General features: G+C 42.4%; 2 protein-coding genes across 6 annotated transcripts; one reads left to right on the top strand and one right to left on the bottom strand.

Moving 5' to 3' along the window:
• Nucleotides 1-653: 653 nt before the first annotated feature.
• Nucleotides 654-16,790, top strand: LOC118313320 (kinesin-like protein KIF2A). 5 transcript variants are annotated; one of them, XM_035638657.2, is made up of 22 exons: nt 654-868; nt 5,559-5,653; nt 6,199-6,321; nt 7,751-7,805; nt 8,354-8,470; nt 8,606-8,650; nt 9,968-10,068; nt 10,231-10,326; nt 10,435-10,489; nt 10,962-11,124; nt 11,246-11,336; nt 11,481-11,544; nt 11,691-11,782; nt 11,865-12,007; nt 12,376-12,580; nt 12,765-12,875; nt 12,982-13,049; nt 13,312-13,437; nt 14,278-14,425; nt 14,716-14,817; nt 15,592-15,727; nt 15,831-16,790. In XM_035638657.2, the coding sequence occupies exons 1-22, from the start codon at nt 808-810 to the stop codon at nt 15,914-15,916; spliced, it is 2,283 nt and encodes a 760-aa protein (XP_035494550.1). In that variant the 5' UTR covers nt 654-807; the 3' UTR covers nt 15,917-16,790. The 5 variants fall into 5 exon arrangements, with proteins under 5 accessions (XP_035494550.1, XP_047184945.1, XP_047184947.1 ...); XM_047328990.1 differs by lacking the exon at nt 654-868 and adding an exon at nt 925-1,592; XM_047328989.1 differs by lacking the exon at nt 8,606-8,650 and having other exon boundaries at nt 655-868.
• Nucleotides 16,791-17,482: 692 nt separating this feature from the next.
• On the bottom strand, nt 17,483-21,939 carry dimt1l (DIM1 dimethyladenosine transferase 1-like (S. cerevisiae)). Its single transcript, XM_035638667.2, has 12 exons — nt 21,754-21,939; nt 20,901-20,974; nt 20,727-20,813; nt 20,147-20,208; nt 19,965-20,058; nt 19,824-19,873; nt 19,624-19,747; nt 19,406-19,498; nt 19,239-19,303; nt 19,084-19,147; nt 17,952-18,058; nt 17,483-17,838 (listed from the first exon to the last, which is right to left on the bottom strand). The coding sequence occupies exons 1-12, from the start codon at nt 21,809-21,811 to the stop codon at nt 17,796-17,798; spliced, it is 921 nt and encodes a 306-aa protein (XP_035494560.1). The 5' UTR covers nt 21,812-21,939; the 3' UTR covers nt 17,483-17,795.
• Nucleotides 21,940-21,945: the final 6 nt, after the last annotated feature.

The raw sequence follows: 21,945 nt of genomic DNA, 5'->3' as shown, positions 1-21,945 counted from the left end.
CAGGTGGCATAATACATGCTTTACAGTAAGATTGACAACATTACTGTGGCATACAATGGTGAATGAACTATCAATATCTTTGCTTAGTTAAAAATACCTCAATGCAAACAACAAATAAAAGCCCGGCATTAAAATGTGTACTTAAGTGGACATATCAGCAAATTTTATTTAAGGTATTAAAAAATAAATATCATATATTTATTTTGAGAGTTTTGCTGCAGAGTGATTATCTCTTGAGTGAAGAATAATAAATTCTCAAATAAATTGGAAATACATACCTTGTTTAAATGCAATAAAATATGACGTATGCCATCACTGGGGCCTTAAATATAAAAACAATTCATCAAAAAGTTAACCATACTTTTAACAATATGTGTCCTGTCAAATAGAAAGGCCTACATTATTATTGTCCCGCTGTTAACTGCATTTCCTGTCATTAGACCTAAAGACATTCACCATACCTGTATGTATGGTAGCCTACCTTTCTGTATAATAATGATCCAACACCTGCGAACCAACAACCAGATAAATGACTATACCAAACGTGTTTGGAAATGCTCAATTTGACGAGTTAACCCATTATCTAAGCAAGGATTTTTACTTTTTTGTTAATTTAGTCTGATTTTATTTCGAAAAGTGCCAGACCGGAAACGCCGTGCCGTCCTCGGTTGCTACGTAATGCTAGCGCCTCTCGGTTGCCTGCATCTTCCTCTCCAACCAAAGGCTGCCAAACGCGAGAAGCTGCATTTCCCCCGGCTTACAATAAGTCGCTAGTCCTGTTTCTGTTATTTGTTTAAGTAATGTAGAATGGCGTCCGCCTTTGGGAAGATCGTCGTCGGCACTTATGTGGAGATAAAGCGCAGTGATGGTGAGTTCCGCCCCGTCCAGTATCTGCCCCGTCGCACGGTGCGAGTTGTCTGCAGATCTTTGTTGCTGCGGCGCTGTTGAACACAACGAGCCTGGTGCCTGGACCGCGGCGCGATGCGTTCACGTTGGCGACGCGGCACTGCTGCCAGGGCGGAGTGCTCCGACATGGCCAGCGCCTTTGAATGAGCCCGTCCCTTTTGTTAGCTAGCTCCAGTGCCACCTCGGGAGACATTTGCCGCCCGCGGTTAATTCGCACCTGTGTCGTCGCGGCGAATGCGGTGAATTTGGGACGGAAGCGAGGTGCGGCGACGGCAGCCGCGCACGACGCCAAGGGGGAAAAGACGAGACATTCTCACGGGGCGGTCGAATGTTCACGTTAGCCGTCCTTAGCTCGATGGCTAACCGAGCTAGCCCAACGCCCGCCGCTTCGACGGAGAGCGGTGATTAGCTCGATGGCTAGCGCTAGCTAAATGCTAACCACCGGCTTTATTACACGTTGAAGCGCAACCAGGCTGCACTGAAACCTCCACACGACCCGCGCAGTGAACGACAAGTTTGCCACCTGCCTGGTCATTGTACCCTGCATTAGGCGCGTATGCAGGTCATTACTTTGTGATTGAACCAACCCAACCGACGCAATGTTATGGAGATCATCTAACTGACCACATCCAGACAACAGGAGTGTCTTTGAACATCCTGTGTCCAGAGGAGCACTGCAGACAGAGGTATATCAACAACTGGGTCATTGCATTGGCAGTCTAAAAGCCATACAATGGTGAATGAACTATTAATATGATTACTTCTTCTAATCTCTCTCGGATAAGTTCCCTCCTCGCGTGAAGGAGATCTCAGTTAGATGCACTGAGAGAAGGTCAACGTGAAGACAAACGGAAGTGAGCCAGCTGTTGTGTGACCAAAAAGTGCCCACCAGCTCTGCGATTTCCACAGAGACGCTGCAGATTGTGGCCAAAACTCGACCAGGGAGAAAGTGGCACCACAGCACGCTCGCTGGAGCTTCCGTTTATCCGAAGGGTTAACGGAGAAGTGTAGTCCCAGAATGGGAGATGTGGCCTGTTGGATGACTCTGATGTGAATGTCTGCTTTATTCCACCGGCCCCGTGTAGTCGACGAGCATCGCTTCGGGGCCAGCCAGCCAAAGATGACTGAAAAGTTTGTGTCATTTCCTGTTGGCCCTTCCTGAATTAGACCTTCACCCAGTGATGATATTGTGTAATTAACCCATGAACTAACAGATACTTGACGGAACAAGGCACTTTGCAGTGAATGGTTTGAAGCTCGTGGCAGAAGTGTATTTTTAACCATTGTACTTGTTGATGATGATATTGTCCTAAGCGCCATCGACTCCCGAGTCATATGATCACACTGTCCTCAGTGTCCAGGGGGGTGAGATGTGGAAGAAACACTCACAAGGCCCAGAGAGGGAAGTGTGTTCTGTCTGTTTGTCTGTCTGTTTCTCTGTTGGCTGGTGTTGCATCCAGAGCAGGGATTGCCCTCTCCGTGGGGCTGGGGGATTCAGATTCGAGCCAGATTCAGGCTATCAGCCACCACCCCATCTGTCGTGGCCAGCTCGTTCCATTCTGCCAGTGCTCACTCTCGCCTCCTCTGCGGTTTTTCCCCCTTTTCGCAGTTAGTCCTGATGGGAGCAAGATCTCATCGAGAATAATCTTGTGCTGTTCAACAGATGACCTGCAGTCACTGCTCAGTTTATAACCCCCAGAGCAATGGAGTGTGCGCGCGCTTTTTAAATGTGATAACCTTGTTTAATCTCTGAAATGTTATTGGGCATTTATTTTTGATGTGAAATATGGTATTGCTTTTCATACCATACTATCTACAGCTGTTCATCAATGGATGCTTTTAGTCATGTCGTGAAACTGATGCTTTGAAGGCTTTGTTTGTTTCTCAGGCGTAACAGAGCCTGAAGCACCCCCTTTTTAAGCCCCTTCGGCTACTGCGAGGTGTCGGCATACCCAATCAGCCAGGTTTTAGTATAAAAGTGGGACACAGTGGACAGTGCATTCATTTATAGGAACACCAGCTGCTGTAAGACAAGCCACTATATGTGACTTACCATTTCAGCTCATGTCGCTGTACGGTGTGTGTGTGTGTACGTGAGGGAGCGGCATGCAGCCTGTGTGCTTTGCTGATGAAAGGTACATTTGATGTGCCCTTGAAACTGTCTGAAGGCTTTTATGCTGAAATGTTCAATGGTGGAATGAAAAATCATTTGTCAATCATCATCAAGTCAAGAGACGCTGTTTTCTGTTATGAGTAGAGATGACGTTGTGTGAACATGCAAACAGGACCCCACTGTGTGCCGGTTGACACAACAGACACGTCTTGCTTAGTCAGCAGAGTTGGGAAGAAAAAAAATGAACCTCATGTAACATTTATTTGTGTCAAGCTGGTTTACTGTTGTAATCTGATTCTTCTGTCATCTCCAATTTCCATTGAAAAGGACACAATTGCAATTTGTGTTTCTGAAGAATGGAAGTGTGTCAAATTGTTTATTCAAATGAACTTCAGTTTTCCTTAAAGATGTGGTATAACGAGACTTTGGAGGAAGTTTTTGATGAGCAGCTGTTATTCTATTTCTGAGTAGAGAAGTCCCGTCTATGAAGCCGCAGGAAGGATGTGGTCTCACTAACCACTTTACTCTTCTTTATTGCTAATATAAATCTATTAGCAGGAAGCAGTAGTGATTTGGAGGCCCTTATAAATCCTCTTGAGCGTTGCAGTGACTATTGCAGCGTGACACGCTTTTGATGCTCCTTAAATCAAGGTGTAACACCAAGTGCCACACGCTTGTTGTTCCAGCAGCCTTTACTGTCGCTGTGGTTTCGCCTGCAGCTGACTTTGTCACATAGTTGGACTTTTTAAATTTGCACTGGTGGTTATCATTTCTAACGGACTTTTTCCACAGTGCAGAGGTTGTGACTGAGTTGCACATGTCAGCACAGTATTTACTGTAGTACACTAAAAGTTGCACGTGCAGTCAGACTAGTGACAAATCAAAGAAAAGCTTTTAATAATTTACTGGGGCAACATAACAAATTACTCAATAGGTTTAAGTATGAAAGTGAATCATATGACCAGCTACTAGATTTCAATCCAAATGAGCACCTATAGAATATTTTGGTAACCTCTCCTCTCCACACCCAGCAGCAAATACCGGATTGTCTTCTCGAAGAATGGTGTTTATCCCATGAGTAGAGTCACAGAGACCTGGACAGTGGACAGTTAAAACCAAGTTGCATTGAAGCTGTGTTGGCAGCTCACGCGGCCCAATGCCTTTAATTTATCACCCATATGTTAAATAGTCTCAAAATGCTTTAAGAGCGGGCGGTTGCTCAGTCCATTATAACTTGAGATCCAGATGTCCGATAACTGAAATCCTTCATCAGGTCAAAGGTTGTAGTTATATATGGTTATAGAAATGACAGGATAGTGAGAAAGTGTTTATTAACAACTTAAGTTGGTAGAGAATAATTTTTTTTTAGATATGACATACTCTTAAATCAAAATGTCCTGATCTCTAAAGTGGACAAGAGGTTGTTTCCCAGCTCTCCCTGTTTTAAGACACCAGGTTTGCTTTTCTGCAGTTTGCCAGTGTAAAAGCATTGTAAGGTAAATCAGTCAAATGTTCAGCAGCTGATAACACTGAAAGCACCTTTGCTCACCAGTCCCCTCCGTGTGTCTATGAATAATGGATACAGGAACACGGTGTTTCCCCTTCTCTTGGATTGTGCTGGGGATATACAGCGTACAGTCAGATCCACACAGACGTGGACGGGGGCGCTGAGCAGGCTCTTTACAGCTGGCATTAGTGCACTGCAGACAGAAGCACACTGCAGCTGGGCCTGTCTCTGTTACCAGTGATTTTCAGGTCATTATGGAACCTCGTGCTCAGTACATACGTGCTCAGTACATACATCCATTTCTTTTTCTGGTATAATAAAAAAAAAAAACTGCTGTTGGTTCGTATTATGAACACATGCAGGGTTTGGTTAAGTATGTTATCATTTGACACAGTGTGCTGGTGTTTTAGCCTGGGTAATATGTTTGAAATCATAATCACAATATTCATATGAATAGTTTGCAATAATGATTTATACTAAACTGTGTCAAGGGAACGAACTATTGGCATTAAGACCGAATTCCTTGTATGTATAAAACAAATACTTCAATAATAAAAACATATTTGTCAGGTTTTTTAGAAGCTTGCACATAATGCGACAAAACTGTCAAATGATGAGGTTACTAAAATCACAGTTGAGAGATAAGATCAATACACAGTAATATTGAATCACTGTCCAAATGAAATTATAATTATATGATTAAATGTCAGAGAAAAAGCGAGGGAGTAGAAATGAATTTGTTTTGTATTAAATTATCCTTGTTATCTTTCATCAGTAAAATGTGAGCATGAAAATACTCCAGGCACATTATTACCTCACACACTAACGGCTAAGATAATGCTACAATTTGGTCAACATTAAAAATCTGATGACTTGTGGCATTTCCTTCCTACAGCCATTTAAAAAATACAAACTTGCTAGCACTCAAGAAGAGATCAGGTTTGGGTTTATCTAAGCACTGCCTTCACCTTTTTCTGTGCTTTATTCTGCAAATCTGATGTTTGTGTTTCCTCTGCTGATGATACTTCACAGGGCGTATACACCAGGCAATGGTGACCTCGCTGAATGAGGACAACGAGAGCGTCACAGTGGAGTGGATAGAGAATGGAGACACAAAAGGGAAAGAAGTAAGCCAACGTTTATGATCACTCAAAGCACCAGTTGCGAGCAGCATGCTCTTTTATTGTTCAACGCAATGAATAATGCATCCAGAGATATTCAGCAGCTGAGACGATTACACAACCAGCCTGTGTGTACGGCGGTTCCACCAGACACCAGCCTCTGTGTGCTGTTGGCTTGCACAGACCGTTACTCTGGTCATATACCCCACACTATACTCAACAATATGTCCCACTACTCATTGTGTTCTTTCTATATTACATATCTGTATACCATGTGTCACTAATATTGAAAGTGTCTCTTGCTGTGTCTTTAATGTTCCCATCGCTGCCTCTTTGACCACCTTTTGTTCTCAAATCACATAAGTTCAATTTAGTTCTGTTACAGGATATTCACTTTTCCTCGAGTCAACTGAGAGTATTTCTATATTCAATGTGTATTGTAATTTTTTTATGACAAATGGGAAGTGATAGGGATACATTGTGTTTTCACACTGATTAGCGCACATGTAATCGGTCGACTTTGGTATTAATGGCCCTCTGTTTCTTGACAGATTGACCTGGAGAGTATATTTGCACTTAACCCAGATGTGGCTCCAGATGAGGAGATTGCCCCCAGTCCTGAGACTCCGCCCCCTCCTACACCCACGTGTGTGAAGGTCAACAAAATTGCAAAGGTGAGTTCCAGTGTCCCCACCTGATCTGGCACCAACTGTTATAAATCATTTGAAGCATGATTTTTAGATTGTAAAAATCTCAACACATTCTCTTTTGTTTCTGATTTGATTCTCCCTCCGTTCTGACATCCTTCATACACATTAAAGCAAGAGGGTGTTTAAAGTGCGCAGGCTCGCTCAGTTATTTATGTGGCTGCCGTTTGCTGGACCTTAATATAGAACCTGGATCCTTCAAGGTAACCAGCTAATTGGTCCTGTTAAGTACAACGTGTGAAGCACACAGTAGATAAGAGCTGCTCTGTGTTGCCACGTAATCACTCTGAATATTTTGGTCAATATTGCAGTTGTGATCTGATCTGTTATGAAGTATTGTTATTTCAACATGTAAAACATTTAAAGTAATAACTGGATGGCATTTTAGAAAACCACTTTTATTGAAATTTCTGCAGTCAAAGCCTTAAATGGTACAGGGTTAAACGGTAAACTCCCCATGGTTAAAACAGGCCTTTTTCAGGTATAAGGAAATTGGTTTACTTACGTCTTGCAGCAATTGAAGTAAACAATTCCTACACGTTAGAACTTTTGTTGATGACTTACAAACCCACCCTCTGTACAAAGGCAGAGTGTCACTGCACCGTCTGATGCATTATTATGACAATACTCTGCTGCAGGAAGTGGTACTACGGTATACCACAATCAGAATGGTGAGAAAAACAAGTAACAATTGAAGAGGAACTTGTTGGTCATAGCTTCATCCTACACAAAGACAATGACCTAACTTGTTAAGATTAAAGAACTAGACAAATGATGGAAGAGCAGCACAGTCTTCAGTCGTCGAATCCCATTGAACTGTTTGGGGTGAACTGGGAAGTAGGTGAAAAAACAGAGCAACCTGCATATGCAACACATTTGTGGGAACCTCTGCAACAGTGTTGGGATGAACTTTGCAAACTACTTGTAAGTTCCGTTGTGTTGCTGGATAAGTCAATAACCTTATTGAAATTGTGTTTGGCAAGAAAATTCCTTTTCTTTAATGTCCAATTATTTATTTCATTTCAGAAACACTGACAAAAAAATAAATAATAAACCCTTACCAGATGACTGGTCGTGTATATACTTTATTTCTATAGTTGCATCTCTTATTCTTTTTTTGAAGATACTTTAATATCCATTCATTTGCAGTGTCATCACCTACATTTGTGTTGATAAAAGAAGTCTCTGTTCTCGGCACTAATCAGATTCTCAGGCTTTGTCTATTTCTGTATCTCTAACTTAACAAAGGCTAACAGAAGAGCTTGAAACGGAATAGGAAAAAGGGTGTTTCCTTTTACAGTTCCTGAGCAGAAATGAGATATATAACAGTGAAATTAGGTATCACTTGTACCTCGTCCTTTTGTCTCAAAATATCTCACTGTGTTTTCTCTTACAGAACCGGCGGACGATAGCACCTACTAAGAATGAGACTCCGTCCAGGGATAATAGAGGTTTGTTTGTTAGAATCTCCCCTCCTAATTCTTAACTCATAAATCTTCAAAATCACTTGGCAATCAAAGAAACGCAAAGGCCAACACTTACAAATCATATCAGTGACCGATGTTATCAGAATATTCTGTGTATTCAGTTCTTTTATTCAACACATTTTAAACATGTTATGTCCCATGCTTTTATGATTGGTTGTCCCACAAAAGCATTCGGAAAGCTGTTACAGGTTATAAGGCACACCCATCTTTAGAGATGTTAATTCAAATGTGCGGCCATATTGGAGGAAATGTTTTGTGCTGTTGGAACTGTATTGCTTTATAGAGAGATGTTCTGTTGGCCTGCACTCATTGATATAAATGAACATTATTACTTTAACGGCTCGCTGTACTAGACCGCATGATTTAGTGTCAGGGTGTACCAATGGAACCGGCAGGTGAGCGTACAAAGATTTCCAGTGGGTTTTATTTTAATCCCAATCTCAAACGTAGTGTTTTCACAGCATATGACTCAATGAGGCTCATTCTTGTTCTTTGTGGTTTTGTGTTCACAGTGATTCCGACCAGGGCCAGACCCCAGCAGCCTCAGCAACCAGAGCCGGCACCACCGCCTCCGCCCCAGCAGCCTGCACAAACCAATCAAGCTCAGACACAACAGCAACTGCAGAATGGTAAAACGTTCAAACCAATAATGTCTTTTTCTTAATCAAGATGGCATCAATTAATTTGGGCCACCTGCAGAAGCAAACATATGATTATAACTTTGTAACATCTCATGTTTTTTGTTGACTACATGTTTATCGCAGAATCCTCACATCACCTAATATCCAGAAAGGAGTCTGGACAGCTTTGTATGTATCACCTGCTTGTTCCCCCTGCCTTCAACGCTTCGTGGTGGTTCTGATAGAGTTCCCAGTAGAATCTGAGAGTCGTCTAGTCCTATGAGAAGATTGTACACCCCAATTGTCTGCCAGATACTATTCAGAGCTGTGTTGTGGTGGTGAAGTAGCACAACAAATCCATCCAGCAGACAGGCTTTCTGGGTATTAGACAAGGAGTAAAAAAAAAAAAAGGTTTGTGCTGCTGTTTGTCTGCGCTGTCTTTTATCCGTCTGATTTCTGCTGAGTCACACATAAGCACATGTGGAAAAGCCAGTGGCACGCCTCCAGGCTCAGATGGCAACAATAACCTTTTTCTTTACCCCCCATTCCTTCCACATGTTCAGTGTCCTTTGATGGGCTAAGAGTGGAAGGAGGGAAAACACCATGTCCCCTCTCCTCACCCCTCACTGTGAGACAGAGTAACCCATAAGTAGTGATGATGCCACGTCACTCATGAAGTGACTTTTCCCGGGGCTGACCCAGCTCATATTCTCCTCCCAGATTAGAGCAAATGATTAATCCCGCTGCTCTGCTAGTCTGGGCTCTCAGTGACTGGTGCCAGCATGTGGTCAGGGCTGTATTGGAGGTCTTTGCAGTGGGAAGCCGAGGCTGTAGCAGTGAGTCATGACAAATCAGATAACACTGACTTTTATGAACACTGCAAGGATTCAGAGGTGGCTTACTGACATGTGTGCTAACTTGCGTTTTCTTGTGATGGTTACTAAGAGGTTGTGATTGATCTGACACAATACTAATCCACGGGTGTTCTGCGCTGGGATATTTTAAATAACCTTCTGGTTGATGACTGGTTGAGCAAGTGATTAGAAACTAACTCTAATTTTAACTTTTACAAACATAAATATCCTACTCTGTGAGTGATGTGCTATTAACAGTCCTCTGATCCATGTGTTTTAAGTAAGGGAGGGAATTCAATAAGAGAGAGAGCATGTTTTGTAAAGGCCTTTTGTTGGTTTACCAGAGAAGAGAGAGCAGCAAGTGTTATACTGGGGGCACTGTGTACAAGACTCTCATCCTGGTCTGTGCTTGAACACTATCACTGTTCTGTTTTTGTTGGAAATAGGCCAAGTTTTTTTCCCATCTGTTTGAACAAAGACCAATAGAAAGGACAGACTCACTGAAAGAAAGATAGAGAAAAAAGAAGAAACCGATTGGAAATGGGATGAGAGAGGAAGAGAGCCGTATTTATTTATTTTTTGAAACAAAAAGCTGTCGGCATATTGGCAATGAAAGGCAGTAGAGTGACTGTTTCTCTTGTCTTCATGGCAGCACGGAGGAAGTCAAACTGCGTGAAGGAGGTGGAGAAACTGCAGGAGAAGAGAGAGAGGCGTCGGCTCCAGCAGCAGGAGCTCAGGGAGAAGAGAGCTCAGGTACGTTCATAATATTCACCTTTCTCCCCCTAAATATTCTCAATGAATCTTGATAATCATGAGGCTGTAATGCTAATCTGAAAGACATCAGGCCGATTATCCTGTTGGTTAACAAGCTGGCGCCTCAGTCTGTCTTTTTCCTCTCTCCTTGTCATGCTTCAGGAGGTGGACACCACCGTTCCCAACTATGAGATCTTGTACATGATCCGAGATTTCCGAGCCAGTCTAGACTACCGGCCCCTGACCACAGCAGATTTGGTGAGAGACTGTGGCTTCGTCGTCCTCTTCTTGTGCTTCTCTCCTGGTCGCCGTTTGTTGGCCCTCTGTAACAAATCTTAAATGTCTTCCTCTGTTACTCTGCACCAGATTGAAGAGCACCGAATATGCGTTTGTGTGAGGAAACGTCCACTTAACAAAAAAGGTAAGATATTTTATTGTTAACAACATTGGTCTCGTAACTAATTTTCATGTCATATTCAAAATATTTTTCTTGTATTAAAAAGTATTGAGGTTTGTTGGACATATTCTTTTGTTTTGCAATACTGAGTAAATATTTTGTTATTTGGTTGCTTTTCTACCATATTATTAATATGCCTTTTTTTAAAGAGGTGGATCTTGATATACAAATCGAGAGAGATAAATGTTTTGTTTCAATTGTTTTCTTGCCAAAATGGCAATAAAAACAATAAACCTCAACAAAATGCAATACTTGCCTGGACATTGGACTCTTTGGATTTTGATTTTTTTTGCCTATGTTAGATCATTTTCCTAGTTGCCCTTTTGGCAGTTTGGTTTTGAGTTAAGGGATTGACTTTTTATTTAATGTTTTAATTTTTTTAGGTCAAATAGCCACTAGAATGTTATTGAAAAGCCTTTGCTCTGGTGTATTGCAGAGTTGACCATGAAGGATTTGGATGTGATCACCATCCCAAGTAAGGACGTGGTGATGGTTCATGAACCCAAACAAAAAGTGGACCTGACCCGCTACCTGGAGAACCAGACCTTCCGCTTCGACTACGCTTTTGATGAGAGCACCACCAATGAGATGGTTTACAGGTTTGTGACAACAGTAACACCAAGCTCACTAATGGATGTTTGTGTACATAATGGTTATATATGTCATATCTTGCTTTTGCAGCAGGAGTAGTGAAAGGATGTGTTCTGTGTTATCCTGCAGGTTCACTGCCAGACCTCTAGTGGAGACCATTTTTGAGAGAGGCATGGCCACCTGCTTTGCCTATGGGCAGACGGGCAGTGGAAAAACACATGTAAGTTACATGCGATGACCAAAAAAAGAACTTCTAACAGAGCAAATCTAATTGTTCCTTGAGAGTTTAACTTTATTCTTTAACCCTTTGCATGTCATTGAAAAACATCTCTTCACTCATATCGTTGTGTGGACTGTATTTTAGACTATGGGTGGAGATTTCTCTGGGAAGAACCAAGACTGCTCTAAAGGAATTTACGCATTAGCTGGTGAGTCAGGGACCTCTGTTTATTTGTTGTGTTCTAAACTGCAAAGGTGTTCAAATTTAAGTTACTTGGTTATTACATTATCAAAGGTGTTTGGTTTTTTTTGCTCTGGTTAAAGTTGTTGATCGCTGATCTTTTTTTTAATGCAGCTCGGGATGTATTTCTCATGTTGAAGAAACCCATCTACAAGAAGTTAGATCTCTCAGTGTATGCAACCTTCTTTGAAATCTACAGCGGGAAGGCAAGTGATATGTAATGATTTGTCATCTATTTCTGCTCATCTATAAACCATAGCACGATTCTGACTGCATATGTATTGTTAGGTGTTTGACCTGCTGAATCGTAAAACTAAGCTGAGGGTTCTGGAGGACGGGAAACAGCAAGTTCAGGTTGTGGGGCTTCAGGAGAAGGATGTCAGGTGCACAGAGGATGTCCTGAAACTCATAGAAGTGGGCAACAGCTGCAGGTACAACCACAGAAACTTTGTCAGTCGAGTTGTTGTTCGTGGTGCAATACAATCCCATGACTTTTCTCTGACTTCAGCTTCTTGAACACAAATATTTACTGGTTGCTTTGGTCCTCTGTGACAATAAACGTAATCTTTTTAGTTTGTGGACAACACAAAACATCGTCTTTGGCTTTGGGAAACACATTTTTCACCATTTTATGACATTTTATGGACCAAATCAACTATTCAATTAATCAAGAAAATAATCAAGAGATTTATCAATAATGACAACAATCAATAGTCGCCGCCCTACTACTCATTTCTTGCCCTTCCACCTCTGTTTGCCCTGTGTTCATCTTGACATCTCCTTCCTCTTGCGTTCCTAGAACATCAGGGCAGACGTCGGCCAACGCGCACTCATCTCGCAGCCACGCCGTATTCCAGATCATTCTCCGGAAGAAGGGGAAGATGCACGGCAAGTTCTCCCTAATCGACCTTGCGGGGAACGAGAGGGGGGCGGATACATCGAGTGCCGACCGCCAAACGCGTCTGGAGGGAGCAGAGATCAACAAAAGCCTGCTGGCGCTGAAGGTCTGTCGGCAGAAAAGAAGCGTGGCAGTAGCGGCTCGTTTTGGAGACCCGAGCGTTCGCTGCCACTTTCTTTAACTTTGTTTTATTTATTTGTGGAAGGACAGAATGGACAATGAACGCAAATTGTTTTGTTTATTTATTTAAATGACTAAATCTCGTTTGGCTCCCTTCCTTCACGTCTCAGGAGTGTATCAGGGCTCTTGGCCGGAACAAGCCCCACACTCCATTCAGAGCCAGTAAGCTGACCCAGGTCCTGAGAGACTCCTTCATCGGGGAAAATTCACGCACATGCATGGTCAGTTCTCTGTTTTCATGAATAACATGTCGACTGTGTTGTTAAATCCTCCGCCTTATACATGATATCAATGTGAATGCTCTTTTGTCTCGCTCTCTCCGAACAGATTGCCACTATCTCTCCTGGCATGACATCCTGTGAGAATACACTCAACACACTACGCTACGCCAACAGGTGGGAATGTGTTGACCTACTGCAGTGATTTTGACAGTGCCTCGTTGCCACAGGAACCAATGGGAATAATGAAACTATAGCTGTAATCCTACTGTGATCTCCTGTGGCTTTTTTGTGTGGATTGAAAGTAGTAGTTCAAGTGTTGATGTCAATTTCTTTGCCTACTCTCAGTACTTCTGTCTAACTCTCTCGTGTCCCCTCTCACTTCTCTTTTCCTGCCTCGTTTCCCTGCGCTCGTCTGTGTGCTGGTGCCGCTGTGTAGAGTGAAGGAGTTTGGGATTAGTCCGTCGGACATCCCCTTCTCCCAGGGCGGTCAGGGGAGCCGCTCTGACCTCTCGCCCACCAATACCTTTGAATACGATGACTTTGCTGCTACCTCTCCCAGCAGGTCAAGCACTTTCCCAAGCGTAGCGCACACACACACACACACAGCATGCACTCCCTTCAGGTTTTTCTAACATCATACACATCTGTGATCTCCTTTTACGCAGCTTTCCTTCACTTCATGAGCCATTTTCTCACCCTTTATCTGCACGATGTTGACACCTTTCATTCTCCTCCCCTGCTTTCACTTGTGTTGTCTTTATTTAATCTTAACTAAGCTGTGGACATAACCTTTTTCTTTTCACCGACTCGTCAAGAACAACAAACCCCTGTGTCCATGTGGGTGTGTCTTTTATTTGCTCTGTGTGACATCATCCGTGGTGAGGCCTGAATGGCCTGGACATCTGTGAATGAATACATCACTAAATGAGGTGTTTGGCGCCAATAATTTCACTGAAATATCCATGAAGCTGTTCAGTAAAAGCATTCAGGATGAGCTTTTGTTTGGACAAAAGTTGGTCCCTTTCAAATAGTCCTGATTAATCAGCTCTGTACCTGCAGATCAGGTTGAGGGCAGTAACATCTCTTTAGCTCTGTGAGGCCACATTAAACATGAGCTCTGAGAAGTGGAGTCATTAGCATTATAACTTTCTATGGAAGGCATGTATTAGATTGCAGTTTATTGTCCAGGAGAGTCATCAGAGTAGATGGATGCAAACATCCACAGGACCAACACAGTCATCTCATCCCACGCATGTTGTCACTTCTCATCCCGTTGCTGTGTGAACGCTTTTGACCCTGCAGTCAACGTCCCACCCCAGATCAGTCAAACAGCAGCCATGTTTAGAGTGGGCCTGCCACTGAAAGCCTCCGTTCTGACCAGCTCAGTGTCTTTTCTCCGCAGGGTCAAGGAGCTGACGGTGGACCCCAACCAAGTAATGGAGGGGGGTCGACCCAACATCCACGCTGTCAATCAGCTGGAACTTCTGGACGAGGAGTGGCTCTGTATCTCGCCGCAGAGGGACGACCTCAAACTGCTCTGTGAGCAGAATGTAAGTACACAGGATTTTGGATATGGATCTCATTTCATATCAAGATACATGTAACATATCAAATTAGTATGCAGCGGGTTTTTTTGTGGAAAATTAGGAAACAAATCGTTTTAATCACAACAAAATTAAGTACTGGCCACCAATTGAGGTACAGACCATTTAAGATAAAGAATTGACATGATCAGTAATGTCCACTGGAATCCAGATGTCACATGTTCAGGTTTTTTTGATACTGAAGCCGTGTTTACTCCGTTTCCCTTTCCCTCGTTGATCCTGTAAATGTTTTCCAGGAGGAGGAGGTGTCTCCCCAGCTATTTACCTTCCACGAGGCAGTGTCTCAGTTAGTGGAGATGGAGGAGCAGGTCCTGGAGGACCACCGAGCTGTTTTCCAGGTCAGAGCATTGAAGAAAACTAACACTGAATACTAAATAATCGCCTCTCTATCTTTGTTTATGTCAATACATGAAGACGATAACAATAACATCTATTTTTTAGGAATGCAAATACAGCTAGGCTGCTTTCAGACATGCACTGAAGTCCGGACATTTTCCTGAAATTTCCAGGAGGAGTTGTGTGTGTAAACACCAATGTCCCCAAATGCTGCTCCGTGCGAATGAGAATACAGCAGTTAAAATCTCTGGACATTTCACAGCGATTGAGTAGGCGGGTTGATGACTGTAAACAAAAACACTGCTTCCCACAGCTGAATTATCGTCATGCCCCTACCTCCTGCACGTTCTATACAGACGCCACAGATTGTTCCAGAAATTGTCCTGCTGTTGTGAACGCGTCTGACTCTGACAATCCCCTGCTGCGTTTGTCATGTGTGAACAGCAAACTCTGAAAAATGTCTGGACATAACTAATAATTTTAGTAACTTACAAAGGATTTGTATCTTGCATATTCTCTCTTAAAAACTAACGCTGTAACACACATTGTAACATGTGAAGGTTGTAATAGTAAATCAGAATCAGCATGTGTAAACATACAAGTAAACTGACTCCGGTTTCCTGTGCTCTCTGTGCACTTACACAGAATAGACTTTACGACAAACAAGGACAACAGAGCTGAACAAGATGAACACAAACATTTAGCGACTAAAGAGATCATTCTTTGGTGCTGCTGGTTCTGTTCCATAAACTAAAATGTACCGTTTCTGCAAACAGGAATCGATCCGGTGGCTGGAGGATGAAAAGGTGCTGCTGGAGATGACGGAGGAGGTGGACTATGACGTGGAGTCATACGCCACTCAACTGGAGCAGATCCTGGACCAGAAGATAGAAATCCTCACCGAGCTCCGAGGTAATGCTCGAGTGCAGACTCGCGTTATGACATCACCCCCCCGCTGCAGCCAAAGCACGAATCACCTTTGTCTCACGGCAATGTTTTTTCCTCTCCTTGACAGATAAAGTGAAGTCATTCCGCTCGACGCTACAGGAGGAGGAGCAAGCCAGTAAGCAGATCAATCCCAAGAGGCCACGTGCTCTTTAATGACTGGAGGCTGAAGAGATTTAAGTGGCACACACGGAAAACATGACCACTAGATGTTTGGCACAACTCGGGCTGTCGAGATCAGCTGTGAAACCACAAAAAACGACTGTCTGATGAATCCACAGGCTAAAGGAATCGCATTTGTTGAGATCCCCTCTCCCAACAGAACTGGCTCTGACTCGCAATGGTCTTGTTAGAAAACTTAGGAAGGAAAATAGTTTTGTTTCCTTTTAGTATTTTTTTGTTTTCATGGAGAATGTCGAGTTTCCTCTCCCTGTTCTTCTTAAATTATTTTCTTTTATACTTGTTTGTACTTTCTTTGAACAGAATATTTTTTTTGATCCGGCTTAAGAAGAGATCTCCATCGAGCACGCGTTTTAAGGTTTACCACACAAAACCAGTATTGGATTTCTGGTTGCCCTGGCCGACATGTTTGCATGTGCACTCTGCGATAGCGCAGGTTCCCCACTGTCCTCTGTTTTCATGCTCGAGTCCTCAGTTGGCTTTGTGAAGTCATATATCATGAGCGATCTCTTCCTTCCTTCGTCAAGAGTTTCTACCAGTTTTGGAGAAGCCTTTAACCACAACCATGCTTCTTCCTTTGTTTCCTTCCTTGTGTTCCTGAGAGGTTGTTTTTTTTACATGTAGTTTGATTCAGTTTGTGCCATTGCATTCTATGTGGTAACTGACTTTAAGGTTCTTACCTAATGTAAAATGTTTTCCACCCGTTTAACACTTTGTTAAAAAAATGGAACTAGAAAAACCTGCTATTAATAAATGTATAGTGAAGACTCCTGACCTACCGTTGGTTATGTTGCTCAGTGTTTGCACCGGATGTAATGTTGGATTGAGTAATAAAGATTACTTTCTTTCATTTCATTGACTTTTCGACAGTTAGTGTCAAAATTAATGGACTGAGCAACCTGTTTTTGCATTTACAGAGAAATGCCACTTAGTAACAGCAGCTAGGGAAACAATGTGGTTCCGTTTCCATGGGAACGGTTGCTTCCTGCCTAAAGCGAGATGTGCCTCTCTGTTCGCCCTCCACGCAAACCAACGTGATGTCATGCACTAAAATGAAGGGATGGTGATATATATTTAGGACATGGTGATGACACAGTAAATAACTTGAAAGGCTAGAACCACTTATTTCTTAGCGGAAAGACTGAGCATCAGTCTGAGAGTCTGGTTTGATATGTCATGCTGATGCCAACAGTTACACAGTAAACAAAATGTATTTGCTGTTCTCAAGGTCTGGGAGGTTTGAAAAATTTGAAAGTATTATTGTGAAGGGCTTTCACCGGATGCATCAATGTGTCACCATCTACCTTGACACCGCAGGAGTCGGCGGTCGTGATGACTCGGTATGTTCGTTGCCCTCTGGCGGTCGGAGTGAGAAGCTACATCTGCATATTCAACAGCAAATGAGATTAATCGCTGCATGTGGCGATCGTACCACAATGTAAGAACCTCTGAAAAGTCTTACTTTCACAATATTTTCTGACATTTCCCCACAACATCATTTATATAAACTCACTTATTAATTGATTAGACAGTAAGCAATGGTTGTAGTCTGTAGTACAATTTAGTAGCAGTCAGGTGATGTTGGCACAAGAAATTGTGAAATCATTTGTGGACAATCTTATTTGATTTTGAAGGGCTGCACAAACTCATAAGGCTACACTTGTTGATTAATCATTACTTCCTCTCTCTTCCCCCCAATCTGCAGCCCAGGGACATGACAAAAAAAAGGCTCAATATGAGCTCTTTAAATGGATTCTTTGTATATTTCATCAAAGTATTTCTTTCCACTCTTATGACTCCCACCATCCTAAAGGTGAGTGTCATGAAGCTGTTCCCCTTCGGTCCCCTCTGTGATTTAAGAGAAGTGGATCCCTGCGGCGTTGAACGCGTGCAGCAGTCTGAGGAGGAAGAAGAACATGCCCAGGATTAAACGGGTCCAACAAGTCATTAATTTCATTCGTTGTCAAACGGGGGTTTGAATGAACAACAAGGTAGCAGATGTTCAACTTACACCATGAAGTCATCAATGTCCATGGACCTGGCTCTCTTCTCACTGAATTCAGCCTCCTGCAAAACACCCTCAATCTTCTTGGTGATGCTGAAGTCTGCCGGCACTTCCTGTCGAGGTGAAGCACAAGACTGAAACTTCAAACAGGCCGACCGAGGTCTTAAAAGCGACAGGTCTGAACTCTCCCAATAAATAACTAAAAAGTGTTTCACAAGCGGCAGTATTTTCCTGAAAAGCATTAGGGTCAGACTAGAGGAAAAAAAGAGAACAGGAAGACAAAATAAATCAGAGGATCATTTTTTTTTAACTTTGCATATCGAGGACAAAGCCGAAATGACGAGAATAAACTTGAAATTTCGATTAAAGTCAAAGAAGATATCAAACTACTAACGTTAGTCCATATGACTGCTTCCATAAAATGACTGGTGTGGATGAACTGGTGAAATAGTTCTCCACAAACAGTTTAAATAACAAGGATATTCTTTTTTAGCACAGACAGTAATCAGGGTCAGGTTTTTGAAGACACTGGCAAAAACATTTGTTGCGGAAAATATGCTTGGCATGTCCTGCGTATCACTGTGGCTGTGTTAGATGCACAGAGGTAATGCTTTTGCTTCTGACGTGAGGAAACTGCACTAGAAACTGTAGAAAGTTTTCTATAAATGTGTTTTTTTTATATAAATATATTTATTTATTTTTTCTTTCAGGCACTTGAACTTCAGTAAGGAAGTTAAATCAATTGTTTGATATTTCTCTTTTTTGGATTATTTATGCTTTAGTTAATAGGAGATTTTATGTTTACTATATTAAAATGCAGAAGGAGAAACCACACGAGTTTGGAAAGATGGAACACTGGCAGTTTACACAGCCGTCAGTCGCTCCTCTAACTGGATTTGATGGACCAGAGGTTTTGACTTTATTGTTGATATTTCAATTTTAATCTTGAAAAACAAAAAAAAATCTTCCCGTGATTTAGTTTAACTTAATTCTTGACATGTCCATTTTATTGTTGAAATGCTTAAAAAAAACCTTCCTCTTTATTTTTTTCCCTCGCCCCTGGCCTTATTACTCTTCTGTATAATTTAGTAAGAGTCTAACATGGCTGACAAAGCTGAGCACTGGTACATTCGCTTACCACATTGTGCACAGAGCAGTGAATTCTGTAGTTCTTTTCCAGCAGCTGTTCCACCGCAGTTGACCTGGAAATTATAAAACAACATTATTGACTGTTTTTTTTTTTTAATCCCCAACCAGTTGGATTGGCAGCGTCTGCAGGAGGCAGATACTCACTTGAAAGCTGCATTGAGTGTTTTGTTTTTCCTCACGAAAGCTATTCTGACGAGGCCGTCCCACTCCTTCATAGGAGAGAAGAAAAACACAAGGTTAGATATCTGCAATTCATCTCCTGATCTAAATACATTCTCACAGCTTTAACCATTTTAAGAGTCAAACTTTACCTGGAAGTTCACCGGAGGTGGAGGATTTTTCGGTTCTATCCTGACGACACTTGACTCTACTTTTGGAGGAGGACGGAAATTATTCTTCCCCACCTGAGAAAAGGCAGTAAACGTCAACAGAGAGTCGCGGTTGTTGCAACACAGGGACGGACGCGATGAAAATGAACCATCTAAAGACACTCTGACGACAAGGTGGTGTCTGAGAGCTGCACACTGACCTTCATGAGGTGATCTACGCGAGCCAGTAGCTGCGTGTTGATGGACAGGCGACAGTACAGCTTGTCTCCAGGCTGTGCGACCAGTCGCATGGCAAACTCTCTCTGGAACATCAACACGGCACACCTGCACAAAAATGGAGACAACTTATTCCAACGTGCACACAAGAGGAACGTAGTCAGAAACTTTTTAACTGTCGTACCTGAAGAAAGGTCGATGCAGCAGGAGCTTGAAGACAAACGGTGATGAAATCTGAACGAGACCCAAAGAGACGTCTGGTTTTAGATGAATGCAACGAGTGATATTATGAAATGAGCAGCATGGAGGAAAGCATGTGTCTTACCTGGTAAGGTAAATTAGCCACACAGATGTCAAAAAAAGGCAGATCTGTTTTTAATACGTCTCCAACTAATATTTGAAGTTTGGTCTGCATGGGTCTGTTGAAAAAAAACAACAATGTTCTTTTATCAGAGCACATATTCTTTTTTTCATTTCTATGGTGGCACTGCTGTTGTCGTCACTCACGTGCACTGTACTCTTTTCTGAAGTTCTGCCACCAATCTGCCGTCCAACTCACAGGCCACCACCTGCGGAAAATATCAACTTCCGTTTAGAATGAAAAGTGACAAATAACGTACGGCGGTTGTGAACACCGATCACACCGAGGAATCTGAAGTTGACGCTTCACTTCTCTCTCTGAAGCTGTTTTCAGATAAGTCCAGACAGTTTCCTGAGTTTTCTACAGAGCATGTGAGAAAGAAAAGGTCCGCAAATGTTGCTCAGCTATAGTTCAGAACTTTTCCTGTCAGGCCCCTCGTAAAAATTCAGGAGACTCACGGAATGAGCCCATGTGAGAATACAGCAGGAAAATTCACAGAGAGGGAGTGGACGTGTTTATGACGTGTTAGACTTCTCTTCAATTACAACTGGGAACATGAGGCTTTTTTTTCCCTCTGATCCTTTTGACAACGATGTATGGTGACATTTTGGAAAACATGACGCAAAGAGCATTCAAACATCAGATTGTGTAAAAACACTGTGCAGTGATGAATTGGCACCAACGCTCGCGTCTTAGGTGCAAAGAAAGCACTTTAAACCCTCTCACCTTCTTGGCTTTCTCCAGCAGTTTGACGGTCATATTACCAGTACCAGGTCCCACCTCCAGCACCACGTCTGTCGGACGCAGAGCGGCCTGGAAACGACACACACACACACGTGATGCATGTGTGGATAAAACTGAACTGTGGCAGCAGAGTGCATCATTAGAACAGCCTCCCACCTTTTCAATGATACCGTTGACTACCAGGGGATTCTTCAGGATGTGCTGGCCAATGCCGGTGTTAAACATGATCCCTGCAACAGACAGCAGACAGGACACTGCACACTGGACGAAAATACAGTTCTTACCGTCACTGTTGTCAACTGCTTCTACGTCAAGGGCTTTTATACTTTCGTCAGACAGCCTCGCCTGAGTTTGTGAGTTTTAAACTTCCTATTTATGTCTACACACCATATTGGTTTGTGTGCAGCAAAATGTGTTTTTTTTTCCATTTTTAAAACTTGTCTGATTTATAATTGCTGATTTTTTTAAATGATTCATCTGTTTTTATTGTAAAGCACTTTGTAATGTGGATTTTGAAAAGTGCTCTTTGAATTGGGGATTGAGAAGCTCCAAAACATTCAGTTAGTTCAATAATGGTCGCATTCATTAATATTATGCATTGACACGATTTGGAACATAAACTACTAAATTAATGATTTATGTTCAACTCACATTTAATAACAGGGAACAACACGTCCACACTTAGCACCTGATGGACGTGATTAGCACATGATCATTTTGACACTAACAGATAATATGCTGGACGTTTAGTGTGGACACAAGTCAAGTCAAGTTGTAATATAAACAAGGGATGCTATCTGAGCGTCACCAACTCACGTAAACAAACCTTTTCTCGACATCAATAATAACTCCTATTAATATTCGGTGTTTGACACTAATGTGGTTTGAGTGTTTTGAATCGACGTGATGATGATGATGACGTTTTAACCATGAAGCTCGTGTTCCTCCAGCAGCTGATCGTGCTGTTAGCCGTCATGCTAACGCTAACCGCCTCCCCGGAGAGTCGTACCTTGGTTCTTCACATCCTGGTGCTGCCTGCTTTTCTTCTCCGCTTTCACCTTCGGCATTTTTGTTCGGTTATATGTCCAGAAAAACTGATTTGAAACAAATATTCAAAAATATATTCGTCTCGGCTCCTGACACACGTGTAAATGCCTTAGTCTCTTCTTCGTTGGCTGAAATCGGTCCTCCTCGCTCCCCG

Source organism: Scophthalmus maximus, chromosome 19 (genome assembly GCF_022379125.1).
Source record: "Scophthalmus maximus strain ysfricsl-2021 chromosome 19, ASM2237912v1, whole genome shotgun sequence".
Classification (NCBI taxonomy): domain Eukaryota; kingdom Metazoa; phylum Chordata; class Actinopteri; order Pleuronectiformes; family Scophthalmidae; genus Scophthalmus; species Scophthalmus maximus.
The sequence above is the reverse complement of the archived record's forward strand: the minus strand, read 5'-3'. Positions and strand labels throughout refer to the sequence as shown.

Excerpts from the sequence above, each read along its gene's own strand:
- LOC118313320 (XM_035638657.2), top strand. The coding sequence starts at position 808 with ATGGCGTCCGCCTTTGGGAAGATCGTCGTCGGCACTTATGTGGAGATA. Across the intron at positions 7,806-8,353 it reads TCCGTCCAGGGATAATAGAG|TGATTCCGACCAGGGCCAGA; the intron begins GTTTGTTTGTTA and ends TTGTGTTCACAG. Across the intron at positions 12,581-12,764 it reads AAAGCCTGCTGGCGCTGAAG|GAGTGTATCAGGGCTCTTGG; the intron begins GTCTGTCGGCAG and ends TTCACGTCTCAG.
- dimt1l (XM_035638667.2), bottom strand. The coding sequence starts at position 21,811 with ATGCCGAAGGTGAAAGCGGAGAAGAAAAGCAGGCAGCACCAGGATGTG. Across the intron at positions 19,748-19,823 it reads CTGCATCGACCTTTCTTCAG|GTGTGCCGTGTTGATGTTCC; the intron begins GTACGACAGTTA and ends ATTTTTGTGCAG. Across the intron at positions 18,059-19,083 it reads ACTGCTCTGTGCACAATGTG|GAAGTGCCGGCAGACTTCAG; the intron begins GTAAGCGAATGT and ends TCACCTCGACAG.